The 16,569-nt window shown below is 36.5% G+C and overlaps 2 protein-coding genes across 2 annotated transcripts; both read right to left on the reverse strand.

The window, feature by feature from the left end:
• Nucleotides 1–7,989: 7,989 nt before the first annotated feature.
• On the reverse strand, nt 7,990–10,322 carry LOC120488348 (uncharacterized). Its single transcript, XM_039685042.2, has 2 exons — nt 9,823–10,322; nt 7,990–8,656 (listed from the first exon to the last, which is right to left on the reverse strand). Exons 1-2 carry the CDS (start codon nt 10,150–10,152, stop codon nt 8,498–8,500), a joined length of 489 nt encoding a protein of 162 aa, XP_039540976.2. The 5' UTR covers nt 10,153–10,322; the 3' UTR covers nt 7,990–8,497.
• Nucleotides 10,323–11,976: 1,654 nt separating this feature from the next.
• LOC120488354 (uncharacterized) lies at nt 11,977–16,031 on the reverse strand. Its single transcript, XM_039685049.2, has 2 exons — nt 15,597–16,031; nt 11,977–12,341 (listed from the first exon to the last, which is right to left on the reverse strand). Exons 1-2 carry the CDS (start codon nt 15,918–15,920, stop codon nt 12,192–12,194), a joined length of 474 nt encoding a protein of 157 aa, XP_039540983.2. The 5' UTR covers nt 15,921–16,031; the 3' UTR covers nt 11,977–12,191.
• Nucleotides 16,032–16,569: the final 538 nt, after the last annotated feature.

Consider the following 16,569-nt stretch of genomic DNA (forward strand, 5'->3'; position numbering starts at 1 on the left):
CGAAGATTATAATGAAATCTTTTTGTATAAAGACTACATATAAATAAAATGAATGTCGGTAACTGCAGTTTGACTAAAAGTAATGACAAAAAGTTAATGCAATGACTTTTCGTCAACTAAAACTAAGAAAAACAAAATAACAGAAATGTGACTAAGACCAATAAACATTTTCATCTGAAGATGAAGGCTTGACTAAATCAAAACCAGTTGCCAAAATGAACACTGCATTGTATAAGTTCCTCATTTTTGTTTGTGTCTTTTATGCTGTGTTTTTTGATTATAACCTTTGGATTCACTAGTATTTGTTTTATTTCATAAATACAGTTATTTGAGCCTTATATTTCTAATCTATCAATGAGCTGTTTTATTTGCACTAAACCAAAAATGGATTCCTTCGTTATATTTCCTCATTCACACACAGCTGCACATCAGAGCTATAAACTCATTGCCTTGGACAAAACCGGTGACACATCAGTTGTGCCAAACCTTTCTCACTAACAAAAGGTCCTCATCTTTTTATGGGAACAGAAACGATATTGTTCCTCAGGAAGTCATAAAATAAGGAAAAATAGAAGTACAGATACAGGAGCTATGGTCTATTATTGTGAGATGCAATAAAGCAATGTTGAACCATCTTTTATCACATCATCGTTATCTCCTCACATCATACTCACTCACTATATATTTGCGTTGGTTTATGGTTACGAGTCCTGCCTCAAAATAACAGCACCACAAGGTGATCAGTTGACTTAACTTAAAAGAAAACCTTTTGCTAAAAAATTATTGAGTATAAATAAGATTCATGAAATTGAAAAAATTAAGTCGTGTGAACTTGACAATTCCACATACCACACTGTAAAATATAACATTGTTCTTACTAAGAATTTTATCTTAACTTTACTTAAAGTGCAATAATTTGTTGAACTTACTTAAAATTTCTTAGTAATCTGTACTGTTTGCATGTGTGCTTTCGTTACTCAGAAAAAACCTTGTAAACATTACTTGACTGGTTTGAGTACCATTTTCAATTTGCATTCGCTCATTTTCCAGTCATCTTGAGTGTTATTGTCAATACACCTAAATATTTTTGGGAGAACATCAAAATTCTTTAGTTGAATTGTTGATTTCCCTTTCTCACCATTATTGTGATTGATGTTCCCTTTGGTTGGGCACTTGAAACTTAATTTATATTATGGTTCTCTTCCAATTGTTTGCAGTGATGCAACTTGAAATCATAATTATTTGATTTCAAAGGAAGTGAAGTAATATATATATGTATATATATATATATATACTATATATATATATATACTGTATATATATATATATATATATATATATATATACAAACACACATACTTAAATTAATTAATAAATTATATATATAACATAAATATACAAACCCAATTCCATAAAAGTTGGGACACTGTACAAATTGTGAATAAAAACACAATGCAATGTGGAAGTTTCAAATTTCAATATTATATTTAGAATACAACATAGATGACATATCAAATTGAAAGTGAGACATTTTGAATTGCCATGCCAAATATTGGCTCCTTTTGGATTTCATGAGAGCTACAAATTCCAAAAAAGTTGGGACAGGTAGCAATAAGAGGCCAGAAAAGTTAAATGTACATATAAGGAATAGCTGAAGGACCAATTTGCAACTTATTAGGTCAATTGGCAACATGATTGGGTATAAAAAGAGCCTCTCAGAGTGGCAGTGTCTCTCAGAAGTCAAGATGGGCAGAGGATCACCAATTCCCCCAATGCTGAGGCAAAAAATAGTGGAGCAATATCAGAAAGGAGTTTCTCAGAGAAAAATTGCAAAGAGTTTGAAGTTATCATCATCAACAGTGCATAATATCATCCAAAGATTCAGAGAATCTGGAACAATCTCTGTGCATAAGGGTCAAGGCCGGAAAACCATACTGAATGCCCGTGATCTTCGGGCCCTTAGACGGCACTGCATCACACACAGGAATGCTACTGTAATGGAAATCAGAACATGGGCTCAAGAATACTTCCAGAAAACATTGTCAGTGAACACAATCCACCGTGCCATTCACCGTTGCCGGCTAAAGCTCTATAGGTCAAAAAAGAAGCCATATCTAAACGGGAACCAGAAGCGCAGGCGTTTTCTCTGGGCCAAGGCTCATTTAAAGTGGACTCTAGCAAAGTGGAAAACTGTTCTGTGGTCAGACGAATCAAAATTTGAAGTTCTTTTTGGAAAACTGGGACGCCATGTCATCCGGACTAAAGAGGACAAGGACAACCCAAGTTGTTATCAGCGCTCAGTTCAGAAGCCTGCATCTCTGATGGTATGGGGTTGCATGAGTGCGTGTGGCATGGGCAGCTTACACATCTGGAAAGGCACCATCAATGCTGAAAGGTATATCCAAGTTCTAGAACAACATATGCTCCCATCCAGACATCGTCTCTTTCAGGGAAGACCTTGTATTTTTCAACAAGAAAATGCCAAACCACATACTGCATCAATTACAACATCATGGCTGCGTAGAAGAAGGATCCGGGTACTGAAATGGCCAACCTGCAGTCCAGATCTTTCACCCATAGAAAACATTTGGCGCATCATAAAGAGGAAGATGCAACAAAGAAGACCTAAGACAGTTGAGCAGCTAGAAGCCTTTATTAGACAAGAATGGGACAACATTCCTAACTTGAGCAACTTGTCTCCTCAGTCCCCAGACGTTTGCAGACTGTTATTAAAAGAAGAGGGGATGCCACACAGTGGTAAAAATGGCCTTGTCCCAACTTTTTTGAGATGTGTTGATGCCATGAAATTTAAAATCAACTTATTTTTCCCTTAAAATTATGCATTTTCTCAGTTTAAACATTTGATATGTCATCTATGTTGTATTCTAAATATAATTGAAATTTGAAACTTCCACATCATTGCATTCTGTTTTTATTCACAATTTGTACAGTGTCCCAACTTTTATGGAATTGGGTTTGTATTTCATGTATAATAATGATCTTTTAACATTTTATTGCTAACGCTTATGGCATAAATCTTTAATTGGGTTGATATAATCCCTTTATATTTGTGACAATATCTTGCAATTTTGGTTGAGTCACACACAGACTTCAACATTCAGCATGCAAACCACAACAGTGGTAACATTTTAAAAAACTCATTTAATTAATTAGACATTACAATTTTATTTGCTGTCTCTTTTCAGTATAACCCCAATAACGATAGCAAATAAAATTGTAATAAAGCCAAAAATAGTAAAATAAAGCAATAAATTTATTCATGCCGCAATGCACTCTGGGAGTACACTTCCTCGGTTCACAGATACTGGAAAGTAAAAGATCAAGTATAGTATAGAAATTATTTTAAGATCCTGGAACTCTCTTGTAAGTGTACACTAGGCATGCACTTGTTAGGACTACATATTATTCCTATTTCACTTTACTCAGTTTTTTGAGTGCAATCGGTTTGCATGCTTTTTTCAAGTAAGGTGTACTAATTGGATTTTACAGTGCATATGTTTTTTTTTTCCAATTATATTATGCATGAAGTTATTTTACGTAATCATTTTAAGGCAACAGGTTTCCTCGCTGTTTTAAGTTAAGTCAAAGGATCACTATATGATTTCCTTCCTGAAGACATGCGTTACTTTTAACACAATTTCTATTCTCACCGTGGAACATAAAGATTCTTCTCTGCCTCACGCAATTTGGTGTTTATGACTATCTACATTTTCAATATTTGATATTTTCAAGCCAAAATATTAAATGTGATGGATGTATATAAATTCAATATTTAGAGGGGAGTCAAAATGACAATTTTCATATGAAATTTGGAGTGAGATTTTATTTGTAGGTCTAGCAAAAATCTGTTGTCTTTATCAATCTTTGGAATTGGGTTAGCGTCCACCCTAACCCACTGTAAAAATGTATTTGGTGTAACACAACTATAGGAAGTTTTTAAGACTTCGGGGGTGAGAAAAAGCCAAAGTAAATACACAAACAAAACCTCTAACTGTAGGGACCAAATCTACACTTACCTTAATGAAAGAAAAAGGAAAGAAACAACAGAATAGTTCCCCAACTCCCTCTCTACCTTAAACAGGGGAAAAGCATAAAAAGGGCACCCACTCCCTAGACTTCCACTTTGTCTATATACAAGAAAAAAGGGTAACACTTTAGAATAAGGTTCCTTCGTTAATGAATAACTAACCACATTGTGAGTAACACAATATTAACAATCTAGTAACTACTATTAACTAAAAGAAACTCTTATTAACGAATTAGTAAGTATAGCTCATAGATGAAAGTGTTACTATACTTCTGTGGGAACTAATTATTTGGATCTGTATTATAAAGTGAAGATCATTGGAACTAACTAGTATACTCAAGTGTTACTAAAGACATTTTCTATATACTAAAGTCCACCAAAAAACTCAAACGTTTGCACAAATCATGACTAGATCATGTATAACACTTGAGTCATTACTAGTTCCAATGATCTTCACTTTATAATACGGATCCAAATAATTAGTAATTCCCACAGAAGTATCTAGTAACACTTTCATCTGAGAGCTATTACTTACTAATTCGTTAATAAGAGTTTCTTTTAGTTAATAGTAGTTACTAGATTATTAATAAACTTTTTCAGTAGTTCTCTGGGAAGTATTAAAAAATAGAAGTTATTGATTACTTAATAGTGAACTACTTTCGTCTGTGCGCTATGTACGTCTCACACAATCAGAGTGTAAAAATACGAGATATTTTACGGGAAATACTGTAGTATTTATTCTTACTAATAGGCTGCTGCCACCACCTTTAGTTATTTAAGCCAGTATGGTCTGGCAAGAAAAAGACAACTCACCACCAACTTCAATCAAAACTAGCAGTTTTATTAACAGAGGGGACCAGAAGGACAAGCTCAACTCAACCTAAAAAAACCGTAGAACTACACAGGGTACTACGTGCATTCACTCACTTCATTGCATGGTGACAACACCCAAAATTACAGTGACACTTCATTCTTTTAAAACCTCAACTTCATGCATGTGCAACAAAAATGGGTACTCAGGGTTGTTCCCTAAACCTTCTCAGTTTCAGTCCAACTCACACTTACTACCCCCCTCTGTCACTATAAAGCACAACTTTATTCCATACATCAGTTTAATAAATATAGCAGATTTAAAAAAAGGCATCCAAACAACACATCACTTAACTCGCCCACAGCGACGTCCTGTCCCTCCCATTCGGGGGAGGGGGGGGGTGTTTGAGGAAGTCACGCACCGTCCTGTTTAGGGAAATACGAGCAATCGCCGCGGTGTGGCGTCACCTTAACACTCACGTTGACCTCGGGAAATCGTTCATGAACAGGGAAATCCCACAGTAGTCCCTTCCAAACGGGCGAAGCCCAGTCGGCTCTGTTGATTCAATGGTATCAGCATTCAGAATACGAACAGTAACAACGACGGCACTCCTAACCTCCCATCTATATAATCTTTCCCCACACCCACTCTCTGTCTATCTTCATCGCCGGCGGCCCTAACCGACCGCGAACGACACCCCCCTCCCAAACAAAAGGTGAGTACCGCCGTCCTGTTCTCCACACTGTGTCTGGGCTCCCTTCCAATGTCTTTTTGGTTCCATATATCCCTTCTTCCACTCCCCGTCTCTCAATCCACAGCTCCCGCCCCGGTGTTCCTCATTTCTCAATCAGTCTCATTAATTAGTTACCAAGACACTATCCCCAAAACGCAAAACACATTACAATACTAACATGGGAAGACAGTAAAAGAGCTAAAATACGTGAGAAACCCAGAAAAACGGGAGGGTTGACACTTCAGCGCGGGTGTCTCACGGCCAATGCGTGAGAGTTGGCAGCTATGCTTGTACGTCTCACACAATCAGAGTGTAAAAATACGAGATATTTTACGGGAAATACTAACATGGGAAGACAGTAAAAGAGCTAAAATACGTGAGAAACCCAGAAAAACGGGAGGGTTGACACTTCAGCGCGGGTGTCTCACGGCCAATGCGTGAGAGTTGGCAGCTATGCTTGTACGTCTCACACAATCAGAGTGTAAAAATACGAGATATTTTACGGGAAATACTAACATGGGAAGACAGTAAAAGAGCTAAAATACGTGAGAAACCCGGAAAAACTGGAGGGTTGACACTTCAGCGTGAGAAATCGGGGGTGTGGCGTGTGAAACCAATCAAATGCGGGTGTCTCACGGCCAATGCGTGAGAGTTGGCAGCTATACTTAGTTCGTTAATCAGAGTTTCTTGTTAGTTAATAATAGTTACTAGATTGTTAATATTGTGTTACTCATTGGTTCTTGTGTAGTTATTCATTAACGAAGGAACCGTATTCTAAAGTGTTACAGAAAAAGAAAACATTAAGATAAACAATATAACAGTTGGGTTCAGCAACAACAAGTGTATATCAACTTAACACTACTCAGAGGCTTTGAACACCAACAAGAAATAAAGTGGGCAAGTTTTGTAATTGGTCACAACCAATCAGTAACAGCAAATTATTAAGTCCAACCAGAAGGAAAACAAGCCTTCCTTCAGTGGAGATCAGTCAGGCTTTATATTCTTCTTTTCCTTTGAAGACAAATCCCAACGAGCAGCCATCAGCAGAGGTGATCACCCTCAGCTGGCTTCACCAGCACGGAAGACAGAGAAAGAAACACTACTGCCACCTAGTGGCCTGACACATAGTATACAAAGAAACACACACACGAACGAACACAAAAATACGGTAGGACATAACACTATCACATTCACATAAATGTAAATAGATTGCACAGAAATTTTTTCCCATCCTCACCGACCTTGTCTTAAAGGGGTCATGAACTGGCTTTTTAAATTTTATTAGGCTATATTTTTGTCTGAGGTCAACTTATGACTTTCGCTTGGTTTTTGGATTCAAAAACATCAAAATGAATTAGTAATAGGCTATTTTGTACCCTAGTTTTGAGCCTAGCTCAAAAACCTTCGGTTTTTATGGGCGTCTCGCACTGAAGACTTAAACGCCCACTTCTGTGAATGGATAACAGTTTTGCATATTATAATGAGTTTGAACTCACCCATCGATGCGTGTGGGGGAAATGGTTTTGAAAACGTCCAATGTTGATTGTTGAATGCATGGCAACCGGAATGATTCGCCCATACATGTTTGACCCAGAGTCCGTGTGTTGCACCATTTGCGAGCAGACGGACAATGTTTTACCCTCATCAGCTCAGATGAGGATATAGTTCATCCATGCAGTCCTATGCACGCATAAGTTCCGCATTTGACGCAAGGATGCTCGTCCATTTCCGGTTGTGGAGATTTAAGCGGAGGAAAACCGAGGAAAACGGGATTATGGCAGAGTCTTCAAAATGTACTGTCCTCCCGTCTTTGAAACGAAACTTGCATACGTTTAGATGTAGGCCTAATTTTATACATAGTTATGTTTATTTAATATAATTTTAATATAACGTAATATAAACGTCCATAACGTTTCTTTTGTATAACCATGGAGTATAAAATTCAATATAAATTCTCGGTATTGCATTGGACTATACGATCGGCGGAAGTTATCGAGCATCCTTACATCTTCACCGGAAATACCGCCGTGCATAGAGCCCATTGGAATCCAGAGGAAGCTAATGCAGCGACTGTCTTCTTCCACAACCAGGCACTGCACATTCAAATTGCATTGTATTGTAATGCTCAGTAGCTCAATCCGGTTTGTCATCACGAGGTAGGAATCTATGTTATTTAGCTATGCGTGTAATGTCAGATATAGGACAGCTTCAACACACCTTGTAAATTCGCAGGGATTAGGGCCACTTAATATTAAGAATGAGGAGTCACGTGCCTATTTGGGCGGGGTCTGAGCCGGTCGGCCATGATGGTAGGAGAAGCTATCGGTTACCAGGGTTTTTATCGTTTTTTAACGCAGCAGTTACTTCCAGGCATGGTAAAACAGTGCGGTATTGCGAGAAACTCCTCTACTACCGAGCTAAAAACACACGTAATCAATACTGTTTTGTCGTGGGAATCCTACCAACATGGCGGAAAGGGGAGGGGCACTGTAAAATGACTCACTCCTCATTCTCAATAAAGTGGGACCCATTTCTCATTGATTACCAAAGTTTTATTTCATAGAGAAAAGAAGAAAATAAATGTTTTAATTGATGATACATGTACAGTCAAAGCTTTCATTGTTTTAAAATACAATCATGAAGTTTAAAAAAAGCATGTGTTTTAATTATGTAAATTATAAAAAGGCAAATCATTCCTCACTGGCCCTATAGATTAAGCTCCTTATGCATTTGGAGTCTTACAGCTCTCATATCAATAACTTGAGCAACACTAACATCTAAAAGCAGACCACCCAATGCCTGTGTATTCAAAACATGTGTTCATGTTCCCCTCACCATCTATAGCTTTCTGGTGTCCTACTATGATATTTCTTACACTTATGGTCCATATGGTCTATAGTTACTGTTATAGTTTTGTAATTGCAATGACAACAAGAATGATATAGATGACACCGATCAACCAGAAGAGGAGGCCAATAGCAACACTGACATAGTTAAGGATGCGAGCCATTCTGGAGTTTCTTCTTGCTATTGGTTGGTGTCCAAACATGTTAGCATCCCGAGTCTGTGAAAGTAAATTACAATAATATTACAAATATTGGTAGTGAAATGCAAAGGTCACATGTCAGAATATTAACACAATAAGAAAACACAAAATGCAACTCAGGAAGAAATGAGAATTAACATTGTTTTATAGTTGATCTATTGTAGCTGTAAAAAAAAAAAAAAAAAACGATCACAGAGTTTTTAAACATCAGTGATTGGTGTGCATTATTTGTAGTTTTGCTCTAGTTTTCGAAAGTTAGGCTACTACAAGATCAACTGGTTTGGCATTTTCTATTTTTGCATGATGACGATGATAATTTTTTTACTCAAAAGAGAAGGTTGTTTTTGAACCATACACTCCTAAATATAATGGTTCTTTATCCACACTAATGGTTGAAGAACCTTTAACATCCATGGAATATTTCCATTGCACTAAAGGTTCATTATAGTGAAAAAGTTTCTTTACATTTTTAAATGTTCTTCAAATGTAGAAAAAAATAGGTTATTTTGAGAACGTTTCACTAAAATGTTCTTTGTTCTTCTATGGCATCAAAACTCTTTTGTAATTTTTTTTTTTTTTTGCGTCGAGCCACACCCTTCCTTTAAAAACGAAAGTTACTGGAAGCACAAAACAGCATTAATGACCTATGACCAGCATTTAATAGACCTAGATGTAGAAAGGTTAACAACATGCTAAAGATACAATGCTGAAACTTTGAAGAGGTTCAAACAACGTCTCAATATAATGTTGATTCAATTAGTAAAATCTTTTTTTGATTTAAATTCAACCTGGATCCATGACATTCAATAGGCCTAATCATTAAAAATGCAGGCTGTAAACAATAAAGACTTTCTGAAGATTTAAGTAAGTTTTTGCATATTTAAACTATAGAATATGAAACTTGGTTAATATTCTAGTACAAATACCTCATTATTTTGACTGGCTCTATTGTCTGCAGTTCCACGTTGATTCCTTTATACTGACATGAACCAACCCTGTGAAGTCTTGTTTAGCTCTTACTATAAAGTGATTTTAACGGAGCTAAACGAATTCAAAACAATATTTATGCCCTATATTATTTTGAAAATAAAGGTTAAATTATTTTTTATTCATTTTGAAGAGTTGGCCTATCATTTTTTTAAAGGTAAAAGCAAGGTGAGACAGGTGTATGAACCAGTACTTACAGTGATGGAGTAAACAAGAGCAGCGGATCCCAGAGGCATGCAGCAGCACAGCAGGGTAAAGATGGAGTAGCACAGGTAATCTGACTCGGGATTGGTCAGTGGAGTGAAGGACACATTAACTGGAGGCTGCACAGTGACCACAGTCTGCACCAGATTTGGCCCTTGTACGTACTGGACAGATGCTGCCGGAGCTCCATAATGCTGCGCAGGTTGACATGGAGCGCTGGGATAACTCTGAGAGGTAGGGAATCCAGTAGAGTATTCTGGAGGCCTCTGCTGAAGTGGAAGTAAAGGCTGCCCTACTTCCATTGGAAACTTTTTGGGATCCATGTTTGTCTTGGAATGTGTGTTTTACCTGCAATAAGAAAGATCTGTACGTCTATCTCTGGTGTAGTCAAGTGAAGACTGATCTGCTACGTGTGTCAAGTTACTCTTCTGGTTATTGGTTGCTGGGCACAGGAAGGGGAGGAGTGACACGATTTTTGGCACAGGTTGTTGACCAACTTTTCAGTTTGACTGCAGACGTCAACATAGCTTTATGAGTTCAGGAAAATTACCAGGTGACATATGGAGATGATTTAATGATTTTTTTTTTTTTTTTATCTTTTTTCTTCTTCCTTTTTTAAAATCAGGGGCCAGCTGTTCAAAGATAAACTGATCAGATTTTGGTTATCAGATTGGATCAAATCTTGAAAATGGGTTGTTCAAAGAGGAAGTTATTCAACTTTATTCAGTAGTTTAATAAAGTGGTTTATTTATTTATTTGCGCACAAAAGTATTCTCGTCGCTTGATAAACTTTAAGAAAGATCCACTGTAGCCACTTGGACTAATGATTTAATAATGTCTTTAACTTTTCTGGGCCATCAAGGAGTGATCCAGCTCTCAGATTTAATCAAAAAATATCTTAATTCTTGTTCCAAAGATGAACGAAAGTCTTACGGGGTTGGAACAACATGAGGGAGAGTAATTACTGACAGAATTTTCCTTTTGGGATGAAACAACCCTTTAAATGTTTTTAGCAACCGGCCCCAGGTTCCTGTTCATCAATACTTAGGGTATTTGACAAACACTTTTACGTGTTGATTTGTTTGATGGGAACCAAGAGTCTTCGTGGTATTTTTAGTTGCTTGCATGACGAAATTCACTTCACTTCACATGAATTCTCAGGTGTGGGTGTTAAACTGTCAGACGTATCATTTCCTGCACAGTTGTGGTTGAAAGCTGTGTTGCACATCTTGGTTTATAGAGTATACAAACTCTTCTACTAAAATGTAACTTAAAAAAAAAATCCTCACATTGTTAATTTCAGTTGGGGTTTCTTCCAAGATCTGCCATCTTGAAGACTCATTAAACACAAAGTGTATGTGGGTAGTACAATGAACAGCGTCCTCTCCTGTGATTTTACCCATTCATTCTCAATTACCCCTCAGACCTCAAACTCAATGGGCTCAGGGAGGCAAGAGACACAACAACCCGCTGTAACTTTAACCACAGGTGTCGCTGTCAAAGAGTACACATTTTTAATGGCATATTTTTTCCATTGGTTTATTTTTGTAATGTGGATTCATTTCATCACATATCGATGGATTAAAGTAGGCTAGTGACCGGAAAAAGGTTGCATGTTACAGCGATTGTTCCATATTTCTGTTATTGTAGATCTTAATTTTAAGTATAAAGATCTTAAAATCTTAATGATATGAATTTAAAATGATCAAGGAAACGATAAAGGAAAAGCAGATGCCAAGTCCTCCTAGTAGCCCCCCTCTGGAAAACCCAGGTGTGGTTTCCGGAGCTGGTGCAGATTATGGACCTTTTTCCCTGGCCGGTGCCACGCAGGCGAACGGGACGATATGGCACCCTCACCCCAACTTATGGGCCCTCCATAGCCCCTCAATAGGTATCCTGGGACCTCCAAGAAAAGGTTTTGAATAGGACCTTTCTCTATAGGTTTCTGGTAATAGGTTTCTGTATTGGGTTGTGTTGTCAAACTGATTATGTTTTCTTAATTTGCTGGTGTTTTTTCTAATTGCACGTGTTTTCTTCAATTGCAGTGCGTTGTGCTTTCTCAACCACAGTATATATAAGAGATAAGAAAATGCATTGCCAATGGGTTAGTTTTACAGTTTCCTATAAAATAAGATGGCAGTCTCATATACACTTTGAATATATGTATTAATGACTGCAAATGTAATTCAATAATTATGAAAAGAAAAAGAAAAAGTAGTGTTTTTCAAAAGAAAATTTCATTGATTTTAAACATACCATAATCATTGTATGTTTTAAGTACATTGAGCAAATAACATTTCAAATGCAGAGAACCAAATCTGTTTCTATAATCTGCATCCAAAGATGACATCTCTTATAGCTGTTATCTATTCTTAATAACAACAACCTCCAAGACAATCACCAATACAGTGACAACAAGACCAACAGCAAGGGCAACATGATTCAGGGTGCGTGCTGTTTTGGAGTTCTTCTCTGCTAATGCTTGCTGTCCCGAGTAGTTGGCATTTCGAGTCTGTGAAAACAATAGTAAAACATAATGTTAACCACTTCTGATGTCATTCTAAATTTCTATGAGTCACTGGTACAGGGGGGAATTCTCAAATGAGGGCACTTGCGTTTTCCATTCAACATAGAAATTTTAACTGGGCGTGCTTTTGGCGTGCTATCAACACGAATACCTAATCGCTTTTCGTGTAAATGAACGCCGTTGACTTAACGTCTGTATATATAAATATATGACCTACCCCAACCCCGGCCCTAAATCTACCCGTCACTAGGGTTAATACGATTTATAAGTCTCCCCATACCATCCTAGGGAAAAAATAGCGCTCCCCATATACATTTTGCTTCGTTTCGCACGGACATTTAATCGCGCGTAATCACGCGTACACGGACATAGATACACTAGATGTCACCTTGGCTACGGCAGTTCATTGGAACGAATGCGTCAATAGAGCCGCCATCTTGAAACAGGGGAGCCCCTCCACTTGAATGCATCAGCGTCAATGTAGTAGACACAAGTCTAACGGAAATAAAATCACCATAAATCATCATGAATGCGATTTTTCTTGTTTTTTTGGTTTGTTCCAACGGTTAGACATGTTTTCCTATCATTGATTCCAGAAATAATTTTTTTTTAAACATTCTTTCTAGTTCAGATTTCATCCGTGAACATCATACGCTGCACAAAAGCCCGCCACCATCAATGAATTCGACGTAAAGGCAGAGATAGCAGCGTTACCTAGCTACTTCCTATGACAAGACTCCTGTTCCAAGATGGCGGCAGTTTTGACGCATGCTTAGAACCCCAAGGTGAGGTCTAGTGTATATGTCTATGAGACATAACACAATACACGCGGATAGCTCAAAATGCGTATAGAACAAGCCACTTGACTTGAAAGTGGGGTGTATGTTTACACAAAATCATGATGCCATGTTGCAATGTTTCAGGTCAAAGGTGTTTGAAACACTACACACAATCAGAATAATATTTTGATGTTTCTTTATTAAAACCAAGTCACAACTGTGTACGTTTTAAAAATTTAATTTTCTTTTTATTGGTAATAATGCAAATGAATGTTAATGCAAAACCTATGTTGCATGAAATCTTTCATTGAACTGTGCTCAAAAATATGTTTGCTCATGGATCTTCATTCTGAGTTGTTTACTTTGTAATTAGTCATTTCTATGAGTTTGGCTTGTTCGGGCTGCTTTGCCAAGCGATGACAGGAGTGTCAAGTGACATTAAACATCTGCTATTTACATTAGCTTTCACCAAACACACCTGAACCAACCAACTAATCAAGCTTCTCAGATAAACTTTAAAATTCAACACATTTTAGTTTACCAGCCATTCCCTAGCTGTGTCTAAGTAAAATTTGCAGCCATAATGGTGTAGAATTATGTGGTTGGCCTATTTCACTTTAAGTCATCGGTATTCCGTGTGATGCAAGAAAGCAGAGTAGCACGGGTAGAGAATAAATAATTAAGTTGATCAAGACTGGATTTATGTGTTTCTATCTGTCCTTAAAAAATGTACAAATGGTGACTTCATTATCTTCATCATAAAGTCATTTAACAAGTTTCCACTTGTTTCTTATAGCTCTGAATGCAATCAGGATTTTGGATAACGTTTGCAAACTTCTTGTTATAAATATTGAAAACCAAGTTGATAATTTAGCAGATGTTAGCCACTTACATCTGTGATGAAATGTTTTTGCTTGTAAATAGTTTTTCACATTTCAACATAATTTAGGCAGATATTTAATGTAAAGTAAATTAATTTTATCTTTCCAGCATAATAGCCTATGTGTGATGGCAATAGCTTATATAACCCCGTTCTATTGTTTTTGTAGTAAAAGAGAATTGTGGACAGAACATTATTTATTTTTGTTTTATCTTTTAATAACTTGTTAATAAATGTATAATTCAAAAATTGAAGAAAAAAAAATCAAATATTCATGAAATATTTTTTTAACCAAAAAAATAAAAAATAAGAGAGAGATAAACATTACTCAGGAATTTAAAAATAATAAATATGAACATGAAAAATATTTATATAAGCATAACCTAAGAAAATGTTATAAATGGTGAGTACAATTTATTTAGAGAAAGTGTAAACTTTACTTTTCTAATAATTTGTGTGACTATAACATGCTGTTACATTTACTTTCAATTTTTGATTGAACACTGATTCCTTTCTTTCGTTTTCAGTCAGCCTATACTGGATTGAACTAAATAGTTTTCTTTAAAAAAGCATTGCTGTTGGAGGTCTGCAGTGACACTCCTCTTTCCAGGAATTGAAAGACATTTATGAGACAAAAAACTTAAACCAACGCCCAACTGTGTATTTATCAGTGAAGCATGGCAGTTATTTGCAAGATGGACCTTTATAATACTTACATACCCCATAAGCTCAAATTGTAACGAGCCCTGACTTGTTTAGTTGTCAGATGCATCCCTATTTTAGTTATGAAATTATTTAAGCACTGAATGTCAAGATCAAAACATTTATTAGTTTTTTCTAATAAATTACTATAATCACTTGAGTATTGAATCACCCATAATGTGTGGGATCATTTTGCTTAAGGCTTGCACATTCAAACACATATTAAAATAAGTGGGTCATTTTTTAAAAACTTCCTGAGATTCCTGAGTCTTCCTGAGTTCCCGATTTCGACAGAAATCATTATTTATACATACATTTATACATTATACATACGTTTTATGCTAAATATGTATTTATAATTATATATATATATATTTTTTTTAAATACATTTTGTTTCCATCTATAAACTGATGTAAGAGCAGAATATCCATCCATCCATACTCCAAACCACAAAATTATTACTTTTTTATTCATTTATGAACATGACCATTGATGGCTCATTATGGTACTCAACAGAAAAACTTTTTTTGGCCCCAAAGAACCACAAATTAGAATAGAAATAATTGTTCATACAGTATAAATAATAATTTTTCTATAGTTTTTTTTCTTTGCGTGCTTTAATGATAAATAAATAATGAATCCCTGCAATAATGAACTTGATGTTAATAAAGCTCCTTGCTCTTTATATTTTAGATATTTTACATTCCCTAACACTAAAATGTATACCATGGTAAATACATGCCTAAACATTTTGACTTCTCTATCGCATGAAATGCTTTTTCGATTTGATTTATAATGAGATGTTATGTTTAATTATGTTTAATTATAAGTAAATTTATTAAATAGTTCATAAATAAAATGAAGTTACTAAAACTTACGGAGCAGGAGAAAACCAGTGCAGCGATGCCCAGAGGAAAGCAGCAGCACAGCATGGTAAAGATGGAATAACACAGGTAATCTGGCAGTGGATTGGCTAGTGGAGCGGCGGTCACGAAAACTGTAGGCTGAACGGTGACCACGGATTGGCCTGGATATGGCCCTTGGGCAAAGGGGCCCTGGGGCGCTGGCTGGCTTGGAAAGGATTGAGGGTATCCAGCAGGAATGTCCTGGTATGCGTATGCTGGTGGTGGTTGTGTAGGCTGAAGCATTCCTGATTTCTCCGATGAGTTCCAGGCACCGTGGGGTTGATTGCTGGGATTCATTTTTCTAATTATTTAGTTTTGAATTTGATTGCAATATCCTTTCGTTGTCCTCTCCAGGTACGTATGTAGTGCTTTACTCTGGTTCATACTCTCATATACAGTCAGCAGCAAATGGGAGGCGAGTTGTAGATGTAGGGGTGTGACAATCTATTTTTGGCACTGTTTCCATCATACTATGACTACTGAGGATAACTGACTGAGGAAGAGTAAAATAGCTTTGTCCAACCAACTCAATTCAATCTTCACATGTAACTTAAGAACTTTTTTACCTTTTGATTTACTTCTTTGGGAATGAGACATTTGTACCAGTCACCCTGAGACCTTTAAAATGATACTAAGCAATCCTTAATAATTCCAATTCTTGTGTGAGTTTTAAGTGTTACTGACTGAGGCCCCATCCACACTACTGCGTTTTCGTTTAAAAACAGAGAATTAAAACGAATATGATCTCTTTTATCTGCTTATTAGAATTAATCTCTTAGAATGAATTAGATTCATTCTAATTAACTAGAATGAATCAGGGAAGGACACGTCATGACTGATGACACCCAATCATAGAGGTGTTGGGCATGCAAACAAGGACTCTAAAGATTGCATCCTCTATTATCAGTCGCCGTAGTGCGCCTCCGGTGGCCAGGAGGATGAAGTT

This window comes from Pimephales promelas, chromosome 12 (genome assembly GCF_988280905.1).
Source record: "Pimephales promelas chromosome 12, fPimPro1.hap1.1, whole genome shotgun sequence".
NCBI classification, from domain to species: domain Eukaryota; kingdom Metazoa; phylum Chordata; class Actinopteri; order Cypriniformes; family Leuciscidae; genus Pimephales; species Pimephales promelas.

Coding starts and splice junctions, on each gene's coding strand:
- LOC120488348 (XM_039685042.2), bottom strand. CDS start 10,152: ATGGATCCCAAAAAGTTTCCAATGGAAGTAGGGCAGCCTTTACTTCCA. Junction 8,657..9,822: donor CTCTTGTTTACTCCATCACT/GTAAGTACTGGT, acceptor TTACTTTCACAG/ACTCGGGATGCTAACATGTT.
- LOC120488354 (XM_039685049.2), bottom strand. CDS start 15,920: ATGAATCCCAGCAATCAACCCCACGGTGCCTGGAACTCATCGGAGAAA. Junction 12,342..15,596: donor CACTGGTTTTCTCCTGCTCC/GTAAGTTTTAGT, acceptor TTGTTTTCACAG/ACTCGAAATGCCAACTACTC.